This window comes from Hakea prostrata, chromosome 5 (assembly GCF_041222555.1).
Source record: "Hakea prostrata isolate BN-2017 chromosome 5, UWA_Hpros_2, whole genome shotgun sequence".
NCBI lineage: Eukaryota > Viridiplantae > Streptophyta > Magnoliopsida > Proteales > Proteaceae > Hakea > Hakea prostrata.
Window position 1 is genome coordinate 51,092,822 of NC_142604.1, and position 27,025 is coordinate 51,119,846.

At 38.5% G+C, this 27,025-nt stretch overlaps 4 protein-coding genes across 5 annotated transcripts; 2 read left to right on the forward strand and 2 right to left on the reverse strand.

Moving 5' to 3' along the window:
* Positions 1-1,458: 1,458 nt before the first annotated feature.
* On the forward strand, positions 1,459-2,667 carry LOC149016427 (uncharacterized). The gene is made up of 3 exons (XM_089154552.1): positions 1,459-1,641; positions 1,888-1,976; positions 2,504-2,667. Exons 1-3 carry the CDS (start codon positions 1,609-1,611, stop codon positions 2,649-2,651), a joined length of 270 nt encoding a protein of 89 aa, XP_089010678.1. The 5' UTR covers positions 1,459-1,608; the 3' UTR covers positions 2,652-2,667.
* A 641-nt stretch (positions 2,668-3,308) lies between these two features.
* Positions 3,309-6,650, reverse strand: LOC149016428 (uncharacterized). Its single transcript, XM_089154551.1, has one exon. It carries the CDS (start codon positions 6,406-6,408, stop codon positions 4,720-4,722), a length of 1,689 nt encoding a protein of 562 aa, XP_089010677.1. The 5' UTR covers positions 6,409-6,650; the 3' UTR covers positions 3,309-4,719.
* Positions 6,651-9,712: 3,062 nt separating this feature from the next.
* LOC149016429 (serine/arginine-rich splicing factor) lies at positions 9,713-19,794 on the reverse strand. Of its 2 annotated transcripts, none has more exons than XM_089154554.1 (7): positions 18,906-19,794; positions 15,832-15,883; positions 15,559-15,648; positions 11,141-11,205; positions 10,815-10,964; positions 10,628-10,719; positions 9,713-10,526 (listed from the first exon to the last, which is right to left on the reverse strand). In XM_089154554.1, the coding sequence occupies exons 1-6, from the start codon at positions 19,659-19,661 to the stop codon at positions 10,666-10,668; spliced, it is 1,167 nt and encodes a 388-aa protein (XP_089010680.1). In that variant the 5' UTR covers positions 19,662-19,794; the 3' UTR covers positions 9,713-10,526; positions 10,628-10,665. The 2 variants fall into 2 exon arrangements, with proteins under 2 accessions (XP_089010680.1, XP_089010679.1); XM_089154553.1 differs by having other exon boundaries at positions 9,713-10,540.
* Positions 19,795-20,053: 259 nt separating this feature from the next.
* On the forward strand, positions 20,054-27,025 carry LOC149016430 (bet1-like protein At4g14600). The gene is made up of 4 exons (XM_089154555.1): positions 20,054-20,358; positions 20,439-20,562; positions 25,412-25,468; positions 25,947-27,025. The coding sequence occupies exons 1-4, from the start codon at positions 20,306-20,308 to the stop codon at positions 26,106-26,108; spliced, it is 396 nt and encodes a 131-aa protein (XP_089010681.1). The 5' UTR covers positions 20,054-20,305; the 3' UTR covers positions 26,109-27,025.

The following is a 27,025-nucleotide window of genomic DNA, read 5'->3' on the forward strand; positions in this document are numbered from 1 at the left end:
AAAATATGCTCAACAAAGAATGTTAGCTTTCATGAGTAGTACCTACGTTGGATGCCTGAAGCATGGTTTAAGGGCTTGTCCCCTGGTCCTTCTTTGTCGTTCCTCCCCCCTTTTTTTCCCTTCTCTTTTTCTTTCTTCTTTCTCTTTTTTTTTTTTTCCTCTGCTTTCTCGGTCCCTCCAATATGTGAAGCATGAGCCATATTCAACATAATTGTATAATGAATTGTAAACTTTAGTACATCTATTTATTAGTTGTGTATTTGTGTTCCGTTTACATATTTACATTAGTTTATATGAATTTTTCAAACTTCGATTTGCCATATGCCCGACAGACATGTGCTAATTATAAACTTTAGATTAGGTGATGTTTTAGGTCAATAATACTCCCAATGTGTTTATTGGCTTTATATTAGGCCACACATCAAATTTCATATCAAAATGACCTTTTTTTTTAATTCCCCCCCAACAAGGGTTCGATTTTTCATCGAGGCCCCACTAAAGTCTGTGGTCAAGAAGCATCCGGGAGCATGTCGCCCAAGTTGCCATGCATCGGACTCCCATGGTCCGCTAATGCGTTTAAGAAGGCTATGTGTCCCTACAACCAGCCATTGGTTGCCCTACCCTTGGTACACACTCCTTGCTCGAACACAAAGGATCTAGACCACTGTTGGATTGAACTAATGAGGCATCTTTTACTTGAAAAAATAAAATAAAAAAAAAGCAAATATCAGTTTACCTCCCTTCTTAGTATGGATCACCTCTCTATTAGGGGGGGAGAATAATGCGTTCTCCATATACTTCTCCACAATATGGTAGCATTGGGTCTTATATGTAAATATTGAAAAAAAAAATCAGAAATAAAAATCTTAGTGGATCTCAAATGAGCCCCATTACATACTGTATTGTTTAGAAGCGTCAAGAAATCACATTGTTTCTCCTTCAATGAAAACTAATCTTTCTTTACCAAATGACATGAATCCCTTCTTAGTTTGGAATGATGGCATTTACCATTCCTCTTATTTAGCAAAGGTGACGAATCATTTCTTTGTTAGCATCCGTAATTAAATTGTTCTTTTTATGTGAAACGTCCCAAAAAAAAACAATATAAATAAAAACCACTGAAAAAAGAAGAAAGAAAAAGTAACTCAACGAGTCAACGCTAATTCACCGGTTGGCAAAACTTTGAAAATTTTCTTTTATATATTCTAGACAATTACGATTGGACACGTGGAGATGAAGGCATTAGCCATACGAGTGAGTTCACAGAGTTGGAACGGAGCGATACCCGAGTTGTTGAGTTTTTACTTTTGAAAAATCGTACCGAAAGAGCATGGGAATTGCATATTCCCGACCTGAGTCCAATTCACCAATCCATATCTTCCACGTCACAATAAATAAAAAAATGAAAAGTTTTTTTTTGGTCAACAACTGAAATTTCCATTAAAATGAAACTCTTCAAACCAGACGTTCTGGAGGAAAGCAAAGATTAGTTTACAATAAACAGAAGAAGACGACACGCTCCTCTGGCTAAAAAGCAAGAACATTGGGTGTTGCTAGGCGGGTTCCCTCTATTCTGCAACTCCTAACACTTGTTTTGGGGCTTTTCCCATGGGTGCTACTAATCGTTGGTTGCGACCTGAGGTAAACTACTTACTATGCTTCACGCTGATGATTTCCTTTCTCCGTTTCATCGTTCTATAATCATCTTCTCTATGATTTGTGTTTTGGGTTTTGGGCTTTGACAGATTTCAATTAAGAACCTTTTTCTATCAGCTCTTTGAAGGGATCTTCCTTTGGTTTCCCAGTTTGTAGATTTATAACCTCCCTGTTTCTCTGTGGCTTGTACTGATGCACTGAAGTTGACTTTGATGTCTTAATTTTGTTAAGGTCTATCCTCTGTTTGCTGCGGTTGGATTAGTTGTGGGCCTCTGTGGGTTTTCGCTGGTCCGTCACGCTCTCATCAATCCTGATGTCAGGTATTCTGAATTCTGAATTCTTTCACTTCATTCCTCTGTTTTAGATGGATTGTGTGCTTGGTACATGAGGGTGTAACTATTTTCTGAATTTATTAACCTGATGGATTAAGAAAGGATTGGAGTTCACTGGTTCACCTTCCATGGGGCTTGGTAGTAGTAGTTCTGTTCATTGATTTTGATGACACCATTAAAATACATGCCTTTGATCTAGATGCTGTTTCTTTTATATCAGTTTTTTGAAGAACATATTTATATCTTCTTACAGCACAGCACTATATTATCTTGACAAGTTGGTTGGACCACTGTACTGTATATTTGATAAGATTTGTGGTTTTCACAATCAAATACATGCCTTTGATCTAGATGCTGTTTCTTTTATATCAGTTGATGATCTGTTTAGGACCCAGATTTGCTGGTCCTCATAGAAATCTGGTGATAATTCATGATGAATCTGTGATATGGAACTTTCATGGTTCCATTCTCTGTTTTTATTCTCATTTCATTTGTTTTGTTTCTGTTGGAATCAGGGTAAACAAACAGAACAAAGTTGCTGCAGTGATGGGAAACTATGCAGAAGGAGAAAAGTATGCGGAACATGGTTTAAGAAAGTTCCTTCGCGACAAACCTCCTCAGATAATGCCTGGAATCAATGACTTCTTTAGCAGCCCCAAATGAATCAAATCCTAATTGATAATATAAATCTTGAAGTCTTCACCATTCTCTTGGTAAACTACTGTTATTTCCGGTGTGTTGTGAGTTGTTGAACCTCGTTAGTGTGGATGGATTGTATAATGTATTGATTTCATATCAAAACAGCTTCTCAGCAGAAATTGCTGGCATAAGATTGTGTACAAAACTTATTCTCCTGGGCTCTACTTGTGCAGAAGCCTTTGGCATCAGGTTCACATTGACCACATTGTAGTTTTGTTTTCTCTATGTATGAAATAAGAGTGTAAGACTGCAAGATTCTTGATCCAAGTGATAAATAAATAATTTCCAAACCTGAACTTTATCAGGCAGAAAGTGAAGCCAACTTACTAGTTAGGCTGTCAGCATTTGTCTATCCCTCTGGGAGAGCCTGCCTACCAGATCTGGATCATATACAGGGTGTAGATTTCACACCTCAAGGCATGAGTCTTATAAGTTGACAGGAGAAAATTCTTTCAAAAGGTCTAGGTTTAAATTGCTGCTAAATTCAGTCTCATTGTCATAGGAAATTTCAATGGCCAGTGGATAAACAAAATTCCTCCTCTGTTTTTGGTTTTCTGGGGGTGGGGTTACAAATTACAAACAGGAAAGAGTTTGTAATTCGAAAATTTATAAATGATTTCATCTGCATTGTGTTGGAAAATTTTCCAGTTTTAAGACTTTGTTGATGCATCTCTTGGCCTATTTGTAAGATTCTCACTACTTGATCAACTGAGAGTAATATCTTATTGTTATTAGACCTTGTTTGTTAGAGCAACTGGGAGGAATTGTGTGTTATATCAGAGAAAAGATTCTGAGAAATTGTGTGGTATTTCATTTAATCCGACTAGTCCATTACATTAAGATGTTTCAGCACTGCCTAGATCTTGAAATCATAGATGAAATGCTAGATTTAACCTAGCAGCATGAAGAGGAAAGATTTATACCATCAATAAGGCTTGGTAATTACCAAGGGGGCTTCCGCTGGATTTTTGCCCATTCGATGTTCTCTACTCTTCTTTAGTAACCATCAATCACCACAGCTCAGATTTCTCCCCTTCAAATATATCTAAGGCACCCCTGTTTTCACCCAGTACAAAAATTCATAGAAAACCACCAGCTTCATCTAGAAAAAATTTGCATACAAGCTTAAAAAAATCTGCTCTTTCGGCTTTTGATTTCTTTTACAAGAACTTTTATCTGACATCCATGTTTTATCTGTACTCTCTTTATTAGTCCAACTATTACCTGTCTGGACATCCCAATATTGAGCTCTGCAACAATTCTATTGTTCATATACAAAGCACCCAGCCAGAAACTCTAAGTTTCTGGTCTTCCCATCTTAAAGTATTTTCTCCTTGAGTGATTTGTTTCTAAAACTTAGTGATCCTGGCTCTACTGTTAATTTGTAGTTACTCTATTCTGGAATTGATTTGCATTAATCTCATTAAGAACTTCTCCAATCACCTTGTACCTTAACAGCCAGTCTGTTTCACGGCAGATGAGCAAGAAGCAGAATAGTTGCAAGCCTGTCAGTGAGAATTTTCAAAATGATTTTACATGCAAAATTGCACAAACTGATCGGTCTCATATCACCAGTGAAGAGGGGTTAGAAATTTCTAAGCACAAGGGTGGCCAGTGCCTTCATTTGACCAAGCCATGAATGACAAAAATATTCATAAAAAGAATCACAAACCTTTTCCGATACAAACTGTTGTTAAGGGAAGATCCTAGGCATCAAACAATAACACTTCTGCAAACAAGGAAGATTTTTTGTAGTGATACAGTTATTTATTGGGATATTGCATCAGTTCAGAATAGAATTCCATCATTGAACAAAAACTACACAGAACTAACTCATGAAACATAGAAATTCCGTCCTACAGAGTACATGATTAACAAGAATTTCACTCAACGCCAGTACTAATTAACAAGGGCTAACCCTTTCACTTAACAGCAACACCATTTGTTGCCGAATGATGGGCACTGAGAACCTACATATAACAAGTGGAAAACTTAAAAGCTTGGATGAAGCTTCATACATCATACATACTAATCAAGCAGATGAATGGCAGGTATTGATCCCATCTTTGCAGTCACTTGTCAGATCGTTGAAGGTTTCGATCTGCTTTTTGCCCCTCAAAAACACTTCAGTGTCAACTGATGCCCTCATGTAACCATCAAACTCAACTGGCACTCCATTGTTAAGTTTTGTGGTCTCTGAATACCACTCGCTGTTCTCATCCCAGAGATCCTTATATTCTCCAAGGAAATGAATTGCATACTTGTCCTTCAGAGGATCAAAAACAGATGTATCAGGTTCATCGGTGGCAATGTAAACATTCCTCCCATCTTCAAGCTTGTTCTGTAGAGAAGAAATAAGCGCTTCTGGTGAAGTATCAGTGGCTAGATTTGGCCAGAGTTCCTTATTCTTTGCTTTCTCCCCTCTCACCACATGGACAGAGTCAAAATCCCAATTTAACCTTGAGGCAATCCCAGACACAATCTCCATTAACCGTCGAGATTTCCAGACAAGGTGCCATGGTCGTTGGATAACAGATTCAACCTCTCCTTCACAAACTCTATACCAGTAATTATCAGGCTCCACAGATCCAAACTTTCTCATAATTAAGGCATCATTTACCTCAGCAATCTTCATTGGTGTGACCCGAAAATCCTCCACAAGGAATAGACGCAACCCATCCTTGCTCTGCCACTTCCCCCAATCTAGCCAAAACTGTTTCTCATCTAGCACAGATGCTGCCTCCTTCAAATGCTCAAAATCAAAGTAAAACCTGAAATCCTTCCCCTCCTCATCCTGATGGGATGAAGTATAAATTGAATTTAAGCAAATAGTTAAATCCATAACTAAAGTGCGATTCAAATACTGAGCTTCACCCAAAGCACACAAGAAGCTCCATAGGAAATGGTTCATGTTCTTGCACCTGTCTCCTCCACCCGTGTAGATCAAGTATTTGCCACGACTAAACGAACTCTCGGACTCTACCACTGGAAGAGTATCATTCACAACTTCTCCGACCACAGGAAAAGAAGTCGGATTCTCCACATGCTTCTGTGGCTTCTCGAATCCAGGTTTCTGGTTCTTCTTCCTTTTTCTTGCATTCCCACCAGAATGGTAATCCCCAATACCCAACACAGTGTAACTACAGTTCTCAGTCCTAGCAATAACGAACCTACGGTAGTCCTTATACAAGGACGCAGTTTTCCCTTGATTGGGTCTAAACCTCCATGCCATATCACAAGTGCTTTCATTTGATCCAGGAACAGCTTTCCCAAACCGGTAGAAGTGGATATCCTTAAAATGTTCTATAGCAACTTTCATCAACAGATTAAAGATCTCCCTATCCGTACAATCGATGGGTTTATCGATGTCGGCCTCACAATTAGGTGGGTTTTCCACGGCAACAGAAGGAACATCGGTGATGTTAATGAAAGTATCAAATGCAGTTTGATTGGAAGCCATAAAATCCTCACCAGTCTTAACGACGGTGTCATCGGATTTGAAGGTTGCATTTGAAGTTGAAGTGAGGAAATTTGTGATTTTGGTCGATGGATGAAACAAAGGGTCTTCAGGTTGATAGGTAGCAGCAATTATTGTGAAAATTAAGACCCCAACAACGAATAATGCAAAACAAAGATTTCCTATCAGGGCAAGAGCATTTTGACCTAAATTCTCTGGCCGGAAGCTACCAGATCTAGAGAAAAAAGAACGATTAGGTATCATTTTAGAACCAGAAAATCTCGAAATATCGGATTCTGAAGGCAGCAATCTCCGAATTGAGAGATCCAAAGATAATTAAAGTTCTAATCAGAGGAGGATCGGCCGTACCTTTCACCCAAGAAGAAAACAGCTGCAGCAGCTCAGGATTTTCTTTGCATTTCGAATCGCAATACACCTCGCTTCTTCTCTGGTCTGTATCAACTCTCACTTTCAGTGTGTGAACCAAGAAGTGTGAGCAAAAACAAGAAGTGAGGTCATGTAGTTAAGGTCATGTAGTTACACCGACAAAGGGCAATAAATTTGTATAATATGTTTCTTAATTAAATTATCATTACCAAGATAGAATCTTAGACTAAATGGTCTCCATTTAGGGTATGTAGAATGAGGCCTCCGGTGGGCAAGGTCCGAAATGTCGGACTATGTCACAATGTCGGTGGCTGGCGACACCATCAACATGGTGACATTTTTTTTTTTTGAAATGAGGTTCATCCGGGCCAGCTTGGGCGCACCACGACTACATCCTCAAGGCGCTTTTTATATAATTAATATAGGCGAGGCTTCGCCCCTAGCCCCGAGGGGATTCGAACTCTGACCTCCTATGTGGAAGCGTTGGGCTTTGCCAACATGGTGACATTTCGCCAACATGTCGTCAACTTTTGGCAGGATGTCAATGAAAATTTGACCCCTAGTTTCGAAGGTAATTTTGGCTTGAATTTTGTTGTGTAGCCTAACTTGAGACCAATAAATACATTGAGAATATTAATTTGGCCTGAAACATCACTTAATCTAAGATTTATGATTGGCACATGTTCAGCTGTATGCAAGCAAAATTGGAAGTTTGGAAACTCATATAAACTAATGTAAACATGCAAAGAGAACACATACACAACTAATGAAGATAAGTACTAAAGTCTACAATTCATTATACAATTATGTTGAGTATGGCTCATGCTTCATACTATGTTGTCGATGGACGTGGGGATCTTGCTCCTCGGTGAGTAGGTAGTGGTCCAGAGAGGCCAACACCCCCGAGTTTGTTAAGGTCCTATGTCAATTTGATAAAAATCGAATGAAAAATCAGTGAAAAAAAAGAATGAAATTTTTTCTAATATGGTGAATTTAGCGATATATCGCCGAAAAATCGTTGACATTTAAATGTCGTGTCACCCCCCAATGATATATCGCCTTATATTGCCGACACTTTGAACCATGCCGGTGAGGCTATACTGACGGACCAATGCTTGCGCAAATAGTTCACGGGGCTAATGCTTGCACAGGTCGAACTCGAAAGTCCAATCATTGCCTAGTGGGGGGCATAAGGACACCACTACTACATCCCCTTTTGTTTACCCAAAAAAAATGATGTCCTCCCGAGTCCGAATCGTCTCCACCTAGCTTGTTCGTGCCTTGGCCCTCATTTTTTTCAAATGAGGTCCAACACAAGGTATGGTCGTGTCAAGCCTTTGTGAGAGGGGGAGGATAGAGACTACATGCTTTTTGTGAAGTTTACAAAAGTAGTCTTCAAAGGACCCTAAGTGGCCCTTGGATACTCTCTTTAAGGCATTCATTCTCTTTAGCACACCAAAAAAAAAGTTGAAGATTACACTATTAGGGATGAAATCTTTGTGCAAGAGTTGGTCCCTACTCATGTTGGCGAGTGTGTTTTCTTTTTTGACATAAGATTCATTCGAGCTAGCTTAATAGGGTAATTCCTATATATAATTTAAATATATGGAAGAACTTTACCCTTAACTTCAAGGAGATTTAAATTCTTGATTTCAATGAGAGTGTTTATTGAAGCAGTTACAAGATGGATATTTCTATTATATACAATGTGAAGATCATCATATCACTTCCATTGTGTTTAAACATAAGGATAACATTCTCTAATCTTCCTAGAAAACAACCATAAAAGAGTTAGCCCATTGAGGATGACATCACCTCTTGATAAAGAGGACAAGACTCGATTCCCCTGATACGTACATACTACGTACACATGTATGTGTGATGTGTTCTTAAATGATGTATCTTTATATTAAATGATGTATCTTTATAATCATACAACAGAATCACCAGAGAATATCTTTACTCCCATAGCGTGTCTCTTGCTATTTTTATTCATTTATTGGATTGGACGTTTATTCCTATGATGAAGGAATATGAACCGGTGAAAACTAGTTATGTTTTAAATTTGGGTGGAATTCGAAGTAAGAATTGAAGAGACTGAGATGAGGAGATTTGAATTTTTCTATAAAGAAAAAGTTAAGAGAGAGAGAGAAGGAATGTTTGCTAATAAAAAGTTAAATTAACATTAATATTATTGAAATTGAGAATGAGAATTTACAATTAGTATCACTTAATATTAATCTCAATTAATATTAATAAAATTATTGAACTTATTATGGATAAGGATGCCACTGGGAGAAGAAGCAGTAGAGGAGAAGAAGAATCATTCGAATTTCCCAAATAGAACAATGAGGTCTAATGGCATATAAGAGGTTTACCTCATTAATGAATCCCTTTCTCTATCCCTCAAGTAGTTTTTACAGATTGGGACTCTTAATATAAATAAATATACTAAAGATTAAATAAATATACCATTTCAATGTATTTATGAGTCATAATTACAATTTTGGATGTCATTTGTAAATGATTTAAAGATCTAATGAATGGAATAGATAAGGGTATTTTGGAAAAGAGAAATGTAACCTAAAGTTTGTGTTCAACTGATGATAACTATTTGCTGTTGCATTATTCTATTAATTAATATTGTCTTTATGAATGATAATTACAATTTTGAACATGTTTCTTAAATGATTCAAAGATTTAATGAATTAATAGGTAATGGTATTTTGAGGAAGAAAAAAAAAAAAACCAAACCCCTAACCATTAATAATTATTTCCCTACAAATTTACTAGGGCAAGAGATCATTGACTGGGCTCTAAAGCATGCATGCAAGCATGCAATACTAACATTCTTGTAAGCACTACCATGACTGGAATTTTCGTCTTCCATGGGGTAACAATATAGCTCTTTGTGTTCATGGGGGGGGGGGGGTGGTTCCATTTTCTTCTTTGTTCTCTCCTCTCTTTTTTCCCTCATTTCCTCGTCATTCCCCATGGTTGTGCCATGTGACATATAAGTAATCCAATGGTTCCAATTTAAACTAAATCTGATTTTATTAAACCCCCCATAAATATGATTTTATTTAACGCTGTTTGTTTGGACCCTGATTCTGCCACATGGCACAACCTATGGGGGATTACCGGGAATAGGAAAGGTCATGTGAACCCTCTACACCCCCACTCTTCTATGCTTATTCATACATCTCTTGTTAAGAAACTCACCATTCTTCTCTCTCCTAAAGTACTTGAATCTATAAGTGTTCCCCTCTCTGAGGAAGTTAGATACCATATTAATTCAATCATTGAAGCATTTTAGAAAGAAGAATGCTGCCCCAACCAGGTGATCACCATGCATGGATATAAGAGCAAGCAAAATTATCACCCCACTCTCATGGAAATAACATATCTCATCCATATCAATACCTAACCACAAGCTCTGATTCTTCCATACCAGTCAATAGTTGGATATCCAGATTTGTTGTTCCAAAGAGGAACAAACTGACTTGTTTGTTGATCCACTTAACAGCAATTGAACCAAAATATTTCCCATTTTCAGCATTGAACCATTGTATCAACTGATGCAATTCACAAGGTATTTTTGCCAAAATTATTTTGGCAAAAATACTCTACAGAATTTTATACACAACACTAAGCTCATAAGTTTTAACTTGACAAATGCTGAATCCAACACCACCTACTCCAAAAATTATGATCCAAAACTGCCTCATTAAGAGTTTAAATTCTCCAAGTATACATATTTCTGCAATGTACCAACCTCAGTTTTCCAAAATTTAGACCTCAGAAACATAAGATAACAAGAACCATCAAACAGAGGCTTGATGGGAAGTCGTTTTTTGATTCATTTGCCTCAACAAACACTTAATTCTGAGTTGCTGCTTTCTTGTTTTTCAAATGTTCAATGTTGTTAATCATGATACTCAAGTGTATAGTACACTGATGGTAGAAAGATCATCTCTGTCAACAACCAATCGTCCCTGCCAGGACTTTGCTGCGTTAGATGTGCAGAGCAGATTCTCTCATAAGAATGTCAACATGGTAAATAGTTATCACTACATAGAGATTTTGATGCAATTACCATTTTGTAGATGTCCACTCTGTCAGCTTGCTGGTTCATTAGGAAATTTTACGAGCTCGATCTCGCCAAGAACCTTGTTGCTTGGCTAGTACCTACAACCAAGACAACAACTTCAAGAGTGAGTTCGTTCCACCATAATTTGCAGCCTCTTTACAGGAAATTGCAAGAGATCAACAGAAGCTCTCACCTTGTCACTTACGAGGTCTTCTACGACAATATTTTCATTGCTCCGTTTTATTTCAGTTTCTTTGGTTGGTACCTCATCTGGAATGACAAGTGTTGGCGCTCCAAACATAGCCTTGTCATGAGCATCCTTGATATCTTCTTCCCGTCTTGCCTTGTGACATTAAAGTAAGTATGAGCAACCTTTGAAATTCAATACATGAGCAAAATTCTTTGTTTCAAATGTCAGACTTCTATCAGAATTTTTGAAGCTCAATTAACAATATTAGACCTTAAGCCTCCCTCAGATAATCAATATACAGAGAAAAGAAAATAAATGATAAAGTGTACCTCCACAGCAGAAAACCGAAAACTCTGACCAATTTGCTTGACCAAGACCTTGTCATCATCTCCCGCTGTAGAAGGGATGAAAGGAGTAACCATAAAATAAGTACCTCACAAAATAAATGGTAAAGGCAAGTCATTAGATTCTTTGGTAGGATTACGATTTTCATTGAAGATGTTTCCAATCTGGAAATTAATGTGAAAATGTAGATGAGTGCACCAATCAAGTCCAGTGCAATCAAGTAACATGGTCATCTTCCAAGGAAAAATACTTGGCATGTTATATGCCTGTATCTTCAATCACTATCAGTCATCATGGGCGTCTTAAATTAGGTTTAACATTTTAATTTGCTTCCTCAATCTCCCCACCCACTAAACCAACAACCCCCCCCCCCCCTCTTTTCCCCCTCTGACAAAAACAGGAGAGGATAAACAAACAAAGAGTACAAAACAGACAAAGTATGATGATAAAAACCCACTTAAATCCCCAATGCAATCACAAAAGAAACAAACGACAGTAACATCGCAATGGTTACTTTGATTCAGATAGAGAATAGCAAATGAACAAAATGCTCTCAAAGACTCAACCAGATTGCCACTGTTAAATAACTCAAAAACAGGACAATTCTGATAATAACAAATCCCCACCAGAACTCTACCCAAGAGACCCTTCTCTCCCAGCAAGCTCAGCTTGCTACTCACTCCATGATTCCCCCCCCCCCCCCCCCCTTTCAATTCCCTCACTCCCTCCTTTACATACCAACATTCCTAACCACCTCACACCAATCTTCTTTTCCCAAATGGACCATCATTTATACTCCTCTGTCCTCAGCAGGGTGGTGGCTGCTGTCCAATACCATTTGGCCACCAGTCGCTTGTATGTTGGACTGGCTTTGATCCCTTGTGATTGATGGTGATGATTCCATGCTTCTACCCTTATTCTTTTGTTTGTACATCTGAGTCACTGGGGGCTTATCATATGATAACCATAAAGGACAGAATGAACCAAGAGGTTGGCAACGAAAAAGTACAGATGATGGCTAAGAAGAATATGGATCCAAGTACCAGGACTCCACTGAATTACCACCATAGCCGACTAATTTGCAAGGGGAAAAAGAATAGTACTCTCTGCTTTCAGGATTTATACCATTTTCTAATGCCATTGAGATGGTGCCATAAAGCTCCTCCAAAGGAATGGAATAGCAAGAATTCATATACCAAATGGAATTATTCCTTAATGAAAAGGTATCACACATCACATCCCACTTGAACCGCTAGGTTTGAGATTTGACTGATATGCTACACCAGCACACCTTAAATCTCAAATATCAACTTTCAACAGCATATAAGACGATCCAATAATCATAACAGAAGAATATATTAATTAAAAATGATTAAAAGTTCTCACATCATCTATCAAAGTACTATCTAACTATTTTCTTACATTCTAATGTCATCACATAGAGGCTTAACATATAATTAGGTATTAAACCCTTGTCAACAGGGGGTTTAGATGTTGGATAATTCTAAAAGTGCCCATAATTTGAGGAGATCTTTGTCCAGGTTGCTTGTCCTTGAAGTACAATGTTGATTTCTTCCTGAAACAGGTGGGTTCGCTATGACTGTGTCCCATGTAACACAGGAAATAGGAGAGGATTATCTCAAGGATTGTCAGATCTAGATTTTGATTGCTTCTAGCATGACTAGGGCTGTAGTCAACCTTGCTCATTGTACTATGGAGTCTAGAGGTTCCACCTGCCATGGTAGTACTATACAAGTTGAGACTTAGATGGTTTACTAGGTTTTATTTCCCAGTAAATGGAAATAAAAAGCATGCATATTGATGGACAATGTGATTTTGTTACTTGCCCACTTGCATTTTTATGCGCTATCGTGTATCATTACATCTCAGAGATGCTAGATATTGCATTACACTTGCACATCTTCTCTCACTAAACTTGTTTTGGATAATCTTAGCAGCAGAAGAAGAATTAAACTATATTAATTCAAAAGCTACCTATTTTTCTTACTACATCCAAAAGCATTTAAATAAATTAAACCTAATGCACCTGGAAAAAAACTTAAATGTCCATAACTGCAATCAGCACACACACGAGTGCCATGTGTTTCTATCTCCTATGCAAGCATATTCTCCAAATGTTGGAGCATTAACTGCCTATCTAAAGAAATATTTCAGAGGGGTAAGCTTTCCAACACAAGCTTAGAGAGGGGAAATGCAAATGCAATACAATCTAACACATCAATTCTCTATACATAGCATGGAATGAGATCTCAGTTTTCTGAGATAGCGAGACGAGATCTCTGGTGAGACTCTCGAATTACAATAAGTCGATCGAGCTCGGTCCACCCACTAGTTTAAAATCCCACAATTCAACCAAGACAGGTCGGGATCTTGACTTGTCTGACCACCCCACTCACCGTAGCTTTCCAAGTTCATTTTTGTCGGATTTTTTGCCTCCTCTCGCCAACAACTTCCCTAAGCCACAATAGCTATTCATGGGTTCAAGCCCACACTGCAATCTGCAAAGGAAATCCTGAGGCCCAAAGTGACATAAGGCCTCTACAGAACATGAAGCATGAACTATACCCAACTTCTATTAAGAACTTATGATTTATATTGAACTTAAAATGGTTGTAGCATTGTATTCTCTCGAGTCGAGAATCTCTCCCTATAATAATTTTCTAATCGTACCCTATGGATGGAATTTTGTTGCTATTTAAGTTATTTGATGTATCTTGTAACTTGCTTTTCATTTATATGTCCTAGGGGCTCTATATATTCATGGTTTGTAACCTTGCATGTTCATTCTACAGCATTTGATTTCTAACTTGGGGTTGAGTTAGAACCCATACTTAGGGTTGTTTTCTCACAAATCTAAGGCTACCAATGTGTTTAGAAGGCCTAAAATATGCTAAATACCAACTTTGATCCCAAGCTAACCCTTAAAACCCCCAAGATGAGCCCTTGAGTTCACTTAAGTTGACTGGGGAAAAATATCAAATCTCAAGCGAGATCTTGCTTTTTCTCAAGGGCACGATTGCCCTTGAGAGCGAGATTTGGAACCATGAGACATACAGTCAAAACCACCATTATGAATAACATGCAAGCAAGCGATTAAACAAAATCATATACCCTATGCAACACATGCTCCATTTATTAGAGATTAAAACTTAACAAACCATCTCTAAAGCTCAATTGATATAGTACTACGACGATAGATTAGGTAGACTTCCAACCTCCGTAGTACAATGAGCACAAGGAAATACAAACCCTAGTCATCCTAGAAGCCCCACCAGTCACAAACTCCTGGTAACCCCCACTACAATCCTTTTCCATGCCCTCCTATGTGATACATTGAAATAGACTCACCTATTTATGATAGAAATCAACATCGTACTAAAGGCTATACAGCTTAGCATGAACTCATCATCTTTATCTGTATAGGATTATCCAACACTTAAACCCCTATTGTCAAGGGTCAAAGTACTTAGGTATATGCACTCAACCATACGCACATACATACAATGATGTCATGACCTATCATGTTTATACATGTGTCCGAGCACTTATGCAATAGATGAAGCAGATAATTAAAATATCTCATTTCACATATATCATAAGTATCACGGATTCACAATCACATCAAAATCACAATCCAGATCACCGTATAATCCATAAACAGTACCTTAACCTAATAATTCAAGCCCCCCACCCCACCCAAAAAAAAAAAAAAATCAAATCATAACCCAGTGCAATATGATTGTAAAAGAACATGGATGATGCATTAAAAAAATAAACTCTCTTTTTTGAGTTTATTTGTTTTGGGCCTCGAAATCGAAATCTTGAACCATGTTGTTAGCTTGTACAACATTTAATCTTCTCATAGATGTTTCTTCAGATTGCTCTATAATAAATCTTTAATTAATAAAGCAATTGGATGTGGTAATACTAAACAAATAATGTAAATAAAAGTCTAATCTCTGAAGCCTTAAAGATTTTTCACTTCTTATTATGCAAACCAATATCTTGCTTTGTGATTAAACTATCACTTATGGAAGCCAATGACTGAAAATGGTTTCTCATGTGATGCAACAAAACAAGGAGTCATTTGAACATTCCCTCTGGATGTAGTTGTTACTTGGCAAAAATAAAAAAAAATAATCCCACAAGCTCTATCTTGGGGTAATATTTGCCAAAATCCAGTAAAACACTAGAGACTGAACAGAAGCATTACTAGTCCAAGATTCATACAGCAAAAATTAAGCCCCAAGAAATCAAATTGGCATAATTATATGAGTAAGGTAATGGCAAAGCTTTAAATATGGTTAAGCCAACAATTTGAAAAACGAGATATTTATCTGTCATTTAGAAAGATAAAAGCAAAGCATGCAATAGAATGAACCTTCTATTTCTTCATCATCAAGTGGAGCATCCTTGTTGAACTCGAAACGTTCCCATCCAGCACCTATACCTATTGCTGAATCCTTCTTAGCTGCATAACAAAAAGGTTTTGGTAGTATATAAGAATGCTGCTCAACCTCAAATTGGGAAGCAAACAGTCACCAGATGGTAAAGCAATAGAAATATAAAATGCCTCCACATGTCTACCCAAGGAAGAGGTCCGAGAAAGGGTCGCAACAGTAACATATTCACAGAAGGAGATGGAATAGTATACCCGTATTTGTAAGCTGAAGCTTCATCTTGGCTTTAATCCTCTCAGCTGCTGTCTGTTTATCATCGAAAGGAAACAGCAAGACTTCTTCAATATTTTTGCAGACAATCCAGACAACAGGCTGGTAATTTGGTCATAGACCACATACGAAATCATTAAAGAATTGACATTTAGTACTTTCGGGAATTAAAAAAAAAGAAAAAGAGAACCATTCACCACCTTGAACTGTGGAGTACTGGATGCAAGCTTTATGTTCAACAAATCAACATCAACTCTCTTCAGAAAGAAGAAAAGGTGTTTCTTTCTTTCCCTTTTTTTTTTTTTTGGGGGGGGGGGGGGAAGACATAGCAGGAAATCCAGATAGTGCAGAAAATTGAGAAACAGTGCAATATAAATTTGTCAAAAGAGAGAGAAGGGAGAAACAATGAAATTTTACTATCTGTACAGAAAACTAACACTGATGTGAAAGCATCATTATCCAGACTCTTTGACCCAAAATGTAAAGACAAACAATTAAGTAAAATAAAAACTGATCCATGAGAGTTACACAGGTCTTTATTAAAAAATCATATTTGACACCCAGGAACAAGTGGCTTCCTAGATGTAATTTCAGAAGATCAATCCCAGGAGACCAGCACAAACCTCATGCTTTGAATTTTGACTACAAACTGGTACCATGCAAACTGCAGGCTAATTTTCTCAACAAAAAAAAATATTCAATTGAATACTAAAAGAAAATTACCGTGAATTGAACTTTGTTTAAATCCAAGACCCCATAAAAAAAACCCAAGAATTAAAAGAGGAAGAAGAAGGTGCGCAAGCAACGTAGCAGCCTGCGATGGGTTAATTTCTCCCTATTACAGGCTTCAACATTTATAAATTCAAAATACATTATAATGAACTCTATTAGTGATGGCAGACTAACCCAACTACTAATAAAACAAAGCAGCCCTAAATTCCACACAAAAGCATGGACTGAAAGGCCCTTGGTCAACCTAGCTATTGCCGCTATGCCTGGTGTCGCAAACCTCTAACAAGTTTTTCATCCATCAAACAAATTTTACCAATGAAAATGCAAATGGTGGAGAATGGCAAACCTGTCCTCACAAAATCTTTAACTGTTGGACCATATCATCAATTTCACGGGTGTCGATTACTATCACCATGATGGAATTGTTGGTTTGTATTGCAGGGGGACTTCAAGTCAGACCCAGACTCTCTTTTGAAGGAACTACAAATATATAACTCTTTTTGGGCATGGAATAAGCTGTGTCCTAGCAACATTTTGATTCTTGTAGGCAATGCATCCTACCAACATTCTAAATCAAAATAGGCAGTCGCCGAAGAAACACCCAAAATCAAAATCCAAAGACTGCAAAAGAACATCGTCCACAAAAACAGTTGTATCCCTTTGGGATTATGTTTCTATACAGGAAAAGAACACCAGAAAGACCCAGCAGTAGATCCTCTTAACATCAAACATGCTCTTTCCATTTTATTCTGCAGAACTTCATGACTCTGATGCCACATTACAGAATCTAAGAGAACTGCTCAATACCAAACAATCCCCCCCCCCAACCAACAACCAACCCCCCCCAAAAAAAAAAAAAAAAAAAAAAGTGGCACCAACAGACAGGTATTTAATCCTTCATACGTTGGGAAAGAATGACAGAATACATAGGGTAAACAGCAATAGGTGGCTGCACACCAGAGACGAGGATGATCAGAAGTTGATATCAGAAGAGGAGACTTTGGGGTTTTCTCAAGGTTACAGAGGCTTCTATAACATATTTGAATCCAGGACCCTGTAACCAGCCCAAGAAGAAGAAGAAGAGCGCAAACCAGCCCTCAAGTTCCACAAAAAAACATGAACCAATAGGCTCATACTCAACCTAGATATTGCCGCTAGGCCTGGAGTCGCAAACCTCTAACAAACTTTTCATCCATCAAACAAATTTTACCAATCAAAATATAAATGATGGAGAACAGAAAAGCTTCCCTCACAAAATCTTTGACTATTTAACCATATCATCAATTTCTATCCCCATGATGGAATTGTTAGTTTGTATTGCAGGGGAGTTTCAACTCAAACTCACACTCTCTTTTGAAGGAACTACAGATATATATAACTCTTTTTGAGCATGGAATAAGCTGTGTCCCAGCAACATTTTGATTCTAGTAGGCAATGCATCCTACTAACATTCTGAATCAAAATAGGCAGTCATCGAAGAAACTCCCCAAATAAAAATCCAAAGACTGCAAAAAACATTGTCCACAAATGCATTGTATCCTCTTTGAGATTATGTTTTTATACAAGAAAAGAACACCAAAAAGACCCAGCAGTAGAATCCTTTTAACATCAAATATGCTCTTTCCATTTTAGTCTGCAGAACTTCATGACTCTGAGGCCACATTACAGCATCGAAGAGAACTGCTCAATACCAAACAATCCCCCCCCCCCCCCCCCCCCCCAAAAAAAGAAAAGAAAAAAAAAATAGAACACCAATACACAAACAGAATTGTAATAATTGCAGCCCGTTGATGCTAAGCCGTGTTCCTATGTTTATGATATCCTCTTAAGCTTCATTTCTCAAGCTAAAAATACCATGAATAATGACATAACTTCCTTGTACAACCATGGGTGATTTCACTTATCTCAGTGGGTTTCAAGAATAGCATTTTATTTACCTAACTAAGACAGCGGGAGAATAGCAAATCATATAAATGTGTATCATGTTATATCTCTTTAATAAGAAAAGTTGAATGATGGAATTGCATACATTTCAAAAAAATAGATCCAGCATTCAACTGGTCAGAATGAACATCCATTTAATGCTATAGCAGTCTTTTGGACTGTAACAGAAATGACTGCTCATTTTGTCAATTTGGCTATCGTTTCTCACCCAAACTCTACAAAACTAACGAGAATAACATTCTTTGGTAACTGTACCATAATTATTTTGAATTTGCAATGCACTCCATGGTGACAAGACCCAACTTTATTTCCTTTCTACACCCAAAACTCAAAAAGCAAACAGGTAACAGTGAGCGAAGGTCATTTTAGTTCGGACACTAACCATTTCCGCATATCCGTCAATGAGTCGAGAATAGTCGATATCAGCGTTCTTTTCGCTTCTTTTACTCTTACTTCTGTCTCCATACCTATCGCTTCTACTCTTTTCCGATTTTGGCTCCCGAGGAGACGAGCTTCTGCTTCTCCTTGCTCTCTCTTTCCCTTCTCGAGAACCTCTTGACCGCTTTCTTTCTTCATCTGAGTAGCTCCGAGACCTGCTCCTTCTCCTTCTCCTTGAGCTTCTTCTTTCCCTATCTATCCTCTCTTCGTCCGAATAGCTCCCAGACCTGCTTCTGCTTCTCCTCCTCCTCTCGCTTCTTCTGTCTCTCTCTCTTTCCCGACTCGAAGAACGAAGTCGACGCCTAGAATCACGGCCATCTCTACTTCGACTCCTCTTCCTCGAATTTCGTTCTCTTTCTCCACTGGAAGAACGACGCCGACTCTTCCTCGAATCGTCCCTACTGCGATGATCCAAAACCCTTGACTCGTGGTCGGAGCTCTGTTTCTTCTTAAGCTTGTTTTGAATGCTTTCGAGCTGAGCTTGTTTCTCGAACAATGAGGTTTTCCCTGGGCTAGAAGCCCGAACGAAGCTATTAAGAAAAGAAGATGATGATGGAAGAGCAGAACCTCTTGCAGGAGCATTGTCGGTTTTAGTATCTGAAGACTGCGAAGAGAATCCAAGACCTTGCTTGAATCTCGCGGCACCTCCACCTTTGCGCGTTAGCTCGTCGTAATACGCAGCAGCTGTCTCCTCCTCCATTAATCAGTTCAAGATCAATCGATCATGACTGGAAAACTCGAAGTCTCGGAAAATAAGCTCGAACGAGGCAAGCCCTAGGTTTCAAATTTTCAGGTTCTTGAGAAGCCCACACTGAACAAGCACGGTTTGATCTCGGAACGGTTCATGTCGTTGACGAGGACAACGGCTTATGTTTTTTTCTTTTTAAAAAGAGATTGAACTTTGACCCTTCATACATGACGGCGTATAGATTCCTTGATACATGACGGTATAGGAAATCTACATGAAAGAATGTATTTGTAACTGATTCCATTTTTCTCACTGCCATTGGTTCCGCATACGGATTCCACCCTGTAGTGGCAATCCGGGAAACATCTCCCCTTCCGTGATTTGCGTTGCCAAATTCACATCGAAATCGAAACCGAAATACAGAATTCGAAATTGATCACCACCCACCTTGCCCCACCGAGTGATCTTTCGAGTTTTCTGGTGACCGGCGAAGACCAATCGAGTGATAACGCGGCGGCGCAGTCGCTGGGAATTCTTGAAGTCTTGGTTTTCTTCTTCATCCCCTTCTGAAACCAATAAAGAATTATCTTTGCGATTCTCCTTCCCCGTTCTAGCCCTTTTCCCGTTATCGAACCTTTTGTTTTCGTTCTTCTTTAATGGCGAGTTCGCAAAGAGATGCGCTGTTTGGTGCTGGTCCTTACAGATCGAGGTATCCAATCCTTCTGAGCTATGAATTTTCCGTCTTGGAATTGATGTTTCTCTCTTGAGTATTTTATATAATTTTTGTAGAGAGGGACTTAGTACGAGACCGGCGGCGAATTCGAATGAAGTCCAAGTGCAGATCGATCCAATGCATGCGGACTTGGATGAAGAGATCTATGGTCTCCATAGAAAGGTTAAACAATTGAAAAATGTATGTTTTCTTTCCCTTTTTCTTGAATTCTTTATTGTTGGTGTTGTTGATTTGTCTTGTTATTTCTTCAATTATATCAAGGTGATAATGCAAAACTTTATGTTACGATCCCGTTGCAGTCATATTTAGAAGCTGATTAGGAAAAGGGATATGTTGTAGGTTGATACGGTGTAGCCGATTCATAGGGTTGAGTTTTCCAAAGGTTCATAACAGTGCAATCAAGGAGCCGATCCTCGGTCCCAACCCTTGTGGTGCTAGAGCGAAGCCCTTAGCCCGACACCAGGCAGAGACCCTGGGATAGTGTTGTTTAGAGACTGCTACCTTTTCCGGGTTGGGTGGCTGAATGTCAGTTCAAGGCGTGGTGTTTGGTCATGTGTTATGTCCCCATATCAATCATAAGAGGAGTAATCCAACATGGGTTATGAAAGGAATTTGGTGTGGGTACAATTCTCCCAAAGCTCATATCATTTGATGTTGAAAGGATTTATGCAACCTTAGAATGAACTTGTTGCTTGATTAGATGGCCTTTAGTTCATCCCAGCTGGGAATTTTTCTTCATAGATGATGATATTTATATGGAAAAATTATTGCCCAGGTCCGCCAAAGGTAATCCCTTGTCCCACACTGGTTATCGCTGATTTTGATGTGTTTGAAGGTCTACCTCACCGTATTGTTGAATATGTGAGATCCCTGCAAATCCATGGTTTACTGCTAAGGTGATTATCATTAAGCCAATCCCTTTTAGCCCCTGAAGAAATTGTTCAAATTCCTGCTTGAAATAGCTACTTTTGTACATGAACAGGGAGAGGCAAGCAGGACCCACACTTAAAGAAATATCTTAAGGGGTCTTGGTAAGCGATATGCAAAAACAATAACAATCATAACTTTATCCCAACTTAATGGGGTTTGCATGAATCCTATATAATTAAGCAGTGGGGAGAATGGGAAAAATTCTCTTCAATTCTACGCTCCAACTTCAGATCCTCAATGCATCCTATTGACTATTCATTAATCCCTTGTCTGGTTCACTTATCAATAAAAAGCCGATCACGATATCTGTGGGTTTTAAAAGGGAAAAAAACTAGATGAAATGATGTCCTGACAACAAAAGGAGAATGTGAGAATGGGCGAAGTCAAGGGCAGGGGACTGGATAGGGACATCAGTAGGGAATTGGTTGTTAGGTCTATAAAAGGAAATTCTGAGAAGGAATCAAATGCCTCAAGTGGAAATAAATGAACAAAACATCATTAAGATTTAAGATAACAGAAACTTTGAAGCAGGATAGAAAATTGTGTTGTACTGTGATCAATCTACTAAATTCTTGACCCCTCTTGATTTCTCAAGGTTCTGACGGATTGATGCATGTATATACACATCAAGCCATGTTTCCACTGTGAAAGCTATTCTATAATGATTTGGTTGTGACAATGTATAATCAATGCTTTAATAAATCAAGTTGTGCCACCCCCGCCAAGTCTACACCTCTCGTATCCCCAAACTCACCTTTCTTTCAGACCACCTTTTCTTGCCTTGCCCTTTCTCTCGTCCCTTGTGGATGAAAGCGATCACCTCCATTTAGCCCTAATCTAGACACCCCCTTGGTTTCCCTAGTGACTAAGCTTGGGTTTTAAGGCATTTTGCAGGGAGGTCTATTTGTGATTTGGTTGGCAAATTAGTGTTTACTGCTTTGATCTCTCACACCTGGGTGGGAGCAGAACCTCTAGAGATGGATCTCCAAATCCATATCCGTCAACTTGATTTGGAAGGCCATCCATTTTGAGGTCTCTGGTCGGTTGAAGTCTCTCCCCCGCTCCACCCCCACCCCCCCCCCCCCCCGGCCGAGTTTTGATTACCCTAGGGAACAGAACCATTGTTGATTCCTAGAGCTTGGAGTCTTCTTTTGTGCCATATGGTAGATTGTAACTCCTCCCCCCCCCCTCTTCTCCCTTTTTGTCTTCCTTCTCTCTCCTCTCTCGCTTAGTACATTCATTCTTCCCCTTCTTGGCTTCTGTGAATGAATTTACTCATTCACCCCCCCCCCCAAAAAAAAAAAAAAAAAAAAAAAACACCAATCAAGCTGTCCCACAGTTACCTCTGTGTAGTTGACCCAAAAATTCTTTACATGAGAAGCACCCTAGGGATAGGACTTTGTTTACATGGGAGGCATTGAGGAGCATCCCATGCATTAGACTTTACATATGTTAGTGGCAATGAAATCTAAACCAAATGCTTAATGTCAACACCCTGTATTTGACTGTCTAATTAGTTGGTGATGAAAATTTGTCCATAATTTCCACCTTGACCAAATGAAATTTTGTAACTCCTTAATTAGACTTTTTACAGAATAAATAATAAATTAACAAAAATGGAACTTTTGCAAGGTGCTATTTCTAGGTAGGTCAGGATAATTGTTGTATCGATTGGCTTGAGACATTGAAATTGAAATGTCCCAATTAGATGATTGTGTAGGAGGGTAAACTTTATTTGAACTTCAGGGGGTGCTGGTAGGAAAATCCTGAATGGAGCTTGAAAATTTCTTCTCTAGAAGTGCTTTGTGGGGTTTAAGGGTTATTGCTTGGGATGTCAAGTCTGTAAGTCAAATTGGTTTCTGTCAGGACCAGGCCCTTACCACGAATTGGGCCATAGAAAAACCAACTGGGAAGGTAATTGTTCCGTACAATCAAATTAGACTGATTACCTGTCAGTCTATTTGGTTATCTGTTGGCTAAATTTACCATAGGTCTGTACACCATATATATCTTGATTTTTAGTTGTTATAAATTATAATCAATCAGAACTTAATGATCGAGTAGGCCTTCTTTAAAGGTGGATCCATGAGAAGCTTCTATCAGTGGCGGTGCTATCTGTAAGCTTAGCTGGTTGTTTCAGTCAAATCAGGACAGACCGTAATCAATAGAAATCTGAGGTGTTAAACTGAAGTCAGAATTTGGACCAATAATGAGTTCCATCAGTCCAGTTTCAGTCTTCTTCTTCTTCTTCTTGTGTGTGTGGGAGGGGGGGATCAGTTTCACTTGTTATTTTCAGTTTGCCCTTCTAATTGACACCCCTCAAGCCCACCTAAGATAACGATATTGATGACATTGATATTATAGTATCAAGAGCTTTTATTTGAAGATGTTTTCCAACAGACCTTCCAACTCTACCCCTGTGTGCTATCCACAGAATTCGTTCCGTAGGGAAATGTGGATTCTAATTAATTTTCTTTTAGGGTGAAAGGAAATTCTAATTCTAATTGTACTAAGGAAGGTGTAGGGTGTCATGCATCAAGTCATTGGCGGGGAAAAATGTTTAGTTCCAGTTCCATTCACATGATGGAATTGCTGAAAGAGTTCTCTTTGTGATTTACCTTTCAGCTTCCACTTGCAGACTTGCTGCCTTGATGAATCTTTATTGTGAGGAAACTAGATATGGGATGGTGTTGGGTTTGGATTCTTGGCCGTGTTTGCAAGGATTGCTTCGGGTCTGCTGCTGCATTTTCATTCCTTTTTCTTTTCTTTAAAAAAAAAATTCCCCTTGCAAACAAAGAGTAGCATAGGTCCTCAGTTTAGTTGGGTCTTGAGAGTTCTTTTTAATGCGTTAGGTCATGCCACATCTATGCACTTGGAGCTTTGCTCCTTGTATATCCTCTGGAATACTTTTGCTTTCTATTAATATGGATTCTGTGGGGATACAAGGTTCAAAATGTCTAGCAAAAGAAAAATATGAGCAAACCACTTTTATCCCAACTGTTTGTCAAATGAATGAATTGATAATCATGGTTTGATTCAGTAAAGAATGACCTTCATAGAAAAATATCGATGCTAGAAAATCATACAAAAAAGAGAGTGGAGCATTTGCACCCAGTGATTGAGGTCGACCTTTTACTTAAGATGGTCTACTGATAGTAAGACCAAAAGTATATAGAAATCTGGTAGTGCGGTCATGACCATCAATCCCTCTAGTGAAAATGATCAGCCGATCAACCCCATTGAGTTAATAGACTGTGTCAGTCAAACTCCTTGTCCAGGCTGCCTTTTTCTGGCTTTCATGCTGCTTGCTCATGCGCCCGTCCTTGGTCCCTCCTTTTAGCAATCCCTCCCTGGGCCCGAATATTATCCACTGATCGACAACAATGTTACTTGTCCAGTCCCACACTTGCTGGGACTGCTGCTGAACATGCAATATTGAAATTAAAGTTCAATCATACATGCTCTGGCTATAAAGGGATAATCCTTTACGTGCGAATCGTTAACTACTAAAATCGTTTTTTTTTTCCTTTTGGGCTTGTCACAAAGCCATATGAAAGCTAGCTTTCTATTCTATAACACCACAAATATGAGTTATCTGCTGCATTTTCTACTTTGCAATGAATTGCCAAGATATTTGTTTAAAATCCCATTTCCCATTTTCATTGAACATACTGTTAAGAAGCATGAACTCCACATTATTAATCTGTTATGTATGAAGAGGTTATACCTTAATTGGCATTAGGAAATAATGTAATATGTGCCTCCTCTTTTGTGATAAACTTTTCAGATGTTTCTGATTTGAAGATTTTATTCCAGAATATTGTGATATACCTATCCAAGAAAATTTTTACCTTCCCAGTGCTGTTTAAATTGCACAAGAGAATTGTCTGTGAGGCTGTTTCCAAGTCCCATGATTCTTCCTTTGATTGAGAGCTTCATATTTCATGTAAATCCATTGTTTTAGACTTTGTCTTCTGTGTCAATCTCTGGTTACTTTTATTACTTGACTTCGTTTGTTTTCCTTTTTATTTATTTATTCCATTGCTTGCTCCCCCTATCTATTCTGCTCTCTTTAGCTTATTCAGTCATGGCATTGCAGGTAGCTCAAGAGATTGAGTCGGAAGCAAAATATCAGAATGACTTTATTTCCCAATTGGTATGCTTTCAACTTCAGCTATATGACGATTAGTTTTCCTTCTGAAAAATCCTAGATTTTTGTATAATTCTGACCTTAGTAGGTTCCAGTGCAATCTAATGGTCATGGATTTGAGTCAGGAAAGAGCATCTCCACAAAGCGCAACCCATGGGGGTGTGCAAATGGGTGGGTGGGCATTAGGGCTGATGTAGGGTGACCCTGCAGGACCCTCAGTGTGGGAGCCTCAAAGTGTTGTGTACAGTACCCTCACCTCCTTTTACGCAGATGTTGGTTCATGAATCGAACCCATGATCAATTGGTGACAATGGAACAACTTTACTGTTTTACCAAAGCTTGCTCTATTTGCTCACATATAGAGAACTTGGAAAAATGTCTACCTGATGATGAAGATTCTGTCAGTTTATCATACGTTTTCTTTTAGCTAGGGTAATTGTGGACTGTTTTTTACCCTTTTACTGATTGTGGTTCTTAAAAACAGCAAATGACATTGATTAAAGCCCAAGCAGGGCTAAAGAACAACATGAGGAGGATGAATATGAGCATCATTCAGCAGGGTTCGAACAGTGTCTTACATGTGGTTCTGTTTGCTCTGTTTCTTTTCTTCATAGTGTATTTCTTGTCCAAAATTTTCAGAAGATGAAAATGGCTTCCTGATCAGCATGGTTGTGTAAGACAGAATATACAGATTAGAATGTAAATGGTCTGGTACATGTTCCATTGTGAAGCCTTCTCCTAACTTCTGTAGCATTGATGCTCATCTTTTGGATGGATTGCGTTTGGATTTTAAAATATTTTAGATACTCTGCAATTGTCTGATGGATTTTAGCATAAATATGCATATCTTAAATGTAAATTGATACATAAAAACAGAATGGAGAATATCTTTTCCAGTAGTCACATTTCACTCTTTTGGACACTTAAAATGACAGACAGAAGAGTGTAAACGCATGGTTCTCGTCCAGGATTCCAAGTACTGCTAGGACTGGTATGTAATTGGTGTATATTTAATTTTGAACCTTATGGCTCTATGGCTAAAACACCATCTATCATTTAAGTCGAGACTTTCATACAAAGAGAGATTAAACATTTAGTTAATCTTTGACAATGGTGCTTATTTTAGCTCTTCTGTAGCGTAAAAAGGAAAAAGCTTGGGTGGCAGTGGCAGGCTGTTGAGGTGTTCTGATGAGGGCTGCAAAGACAAGCAGAAACAATAAATGCAGGACTTACTAGCAGCAGATCTTACGAGGGGAGTATTTGCTTCATGGGTCTGTGGTGACTACATTCTCTTCAATTTCACTTGTACTACTGCTAGTAAGATCTGGTCAGCCATGCAGAAAGTGTTTCAATTTAAACATCCAAGGAAAGACAAAGGCCATGTCTTACTATTGGTAGTATATTGATCTTGATTGTTCTTGGGTTATCAAGGCCTTTGATCGTGAAACATTTGAAGCAATCAATGCAAAGGAAATGGAACGCTGAACATTCGTATAGGGATCCTGCCACGATAAGGAAAATCCAAAGGAATGCCCAGAATAGAAGAAGGGAGCGAAAATTTAT

Coding starts and splice junctions, on each gene's coding strand:
- LOC149016427 (XM_089154552.1), top strand. CDS start 1,609: ATGGGTGCTACTAATCGTTGGTTGCGACCTGAG. Junction 1,642..1,887: donor ATCGTTGGTTGCGACCTGAG/GTAAACTACTTA, acceptor AATTTTGTTAAG/GTCTATCCTCTGTTTGCTGC. Junction 1,977..2,503: donor CTCATCAATCCTGATGTCAG/GTATTCTGAATT, acceptor TGTTGGAATCAG/GGTAAACAAACAGAACAAAG.
- LOC149016428 (XM_089154551.1), bottom strand. CDS start 6,408: ATGATACCTAATCGTTCTTTTTTCTCTAGATCTGGTAGCTTCCGGCCA.
- LOC149016429 (XM_089154554.1), bottom strand. CDS start 19,661: ATGGAGGAGGAGACAGCTGCTGCGTATTACGACGAGCTAACGCGCAAA. Junction 15,884..18,905: donor TTGACGGATATGCGGAAATG/GTTAGTGTCCGA, acceptor GATGATAAACAG/ACAGCAGCTGAGAGGATTAA. Junction 10,965..11,140: donor TTCGGTTTTCTGCTGTGGAG/GTACACTTTATC, acceptor TAATGTCACAAG/GCAAGACGGGAAGAAGATAT.
- LOC149016430 (XM_089154555.1), top strand. CDS start 20,306: ATGGCGAGTTCGCAAAGAGATGCGCTGTTTGGTGCTGGTCCTTACAGA. Junction 20,359..20,438: donor GCTGGTCCTTACAGATCGAG/GTATCCAATCCT, acceptor TAATTTTTGTAG/AGAGGGACTTAGTACGAGAC. Junction 20,563..25,411: donor AGGTTAAACAATTGAAAAAT/GTATGTTTTCTT, acceptor ATGGCATTGCAG/GTAGCTCAAGAGATTGAGTC.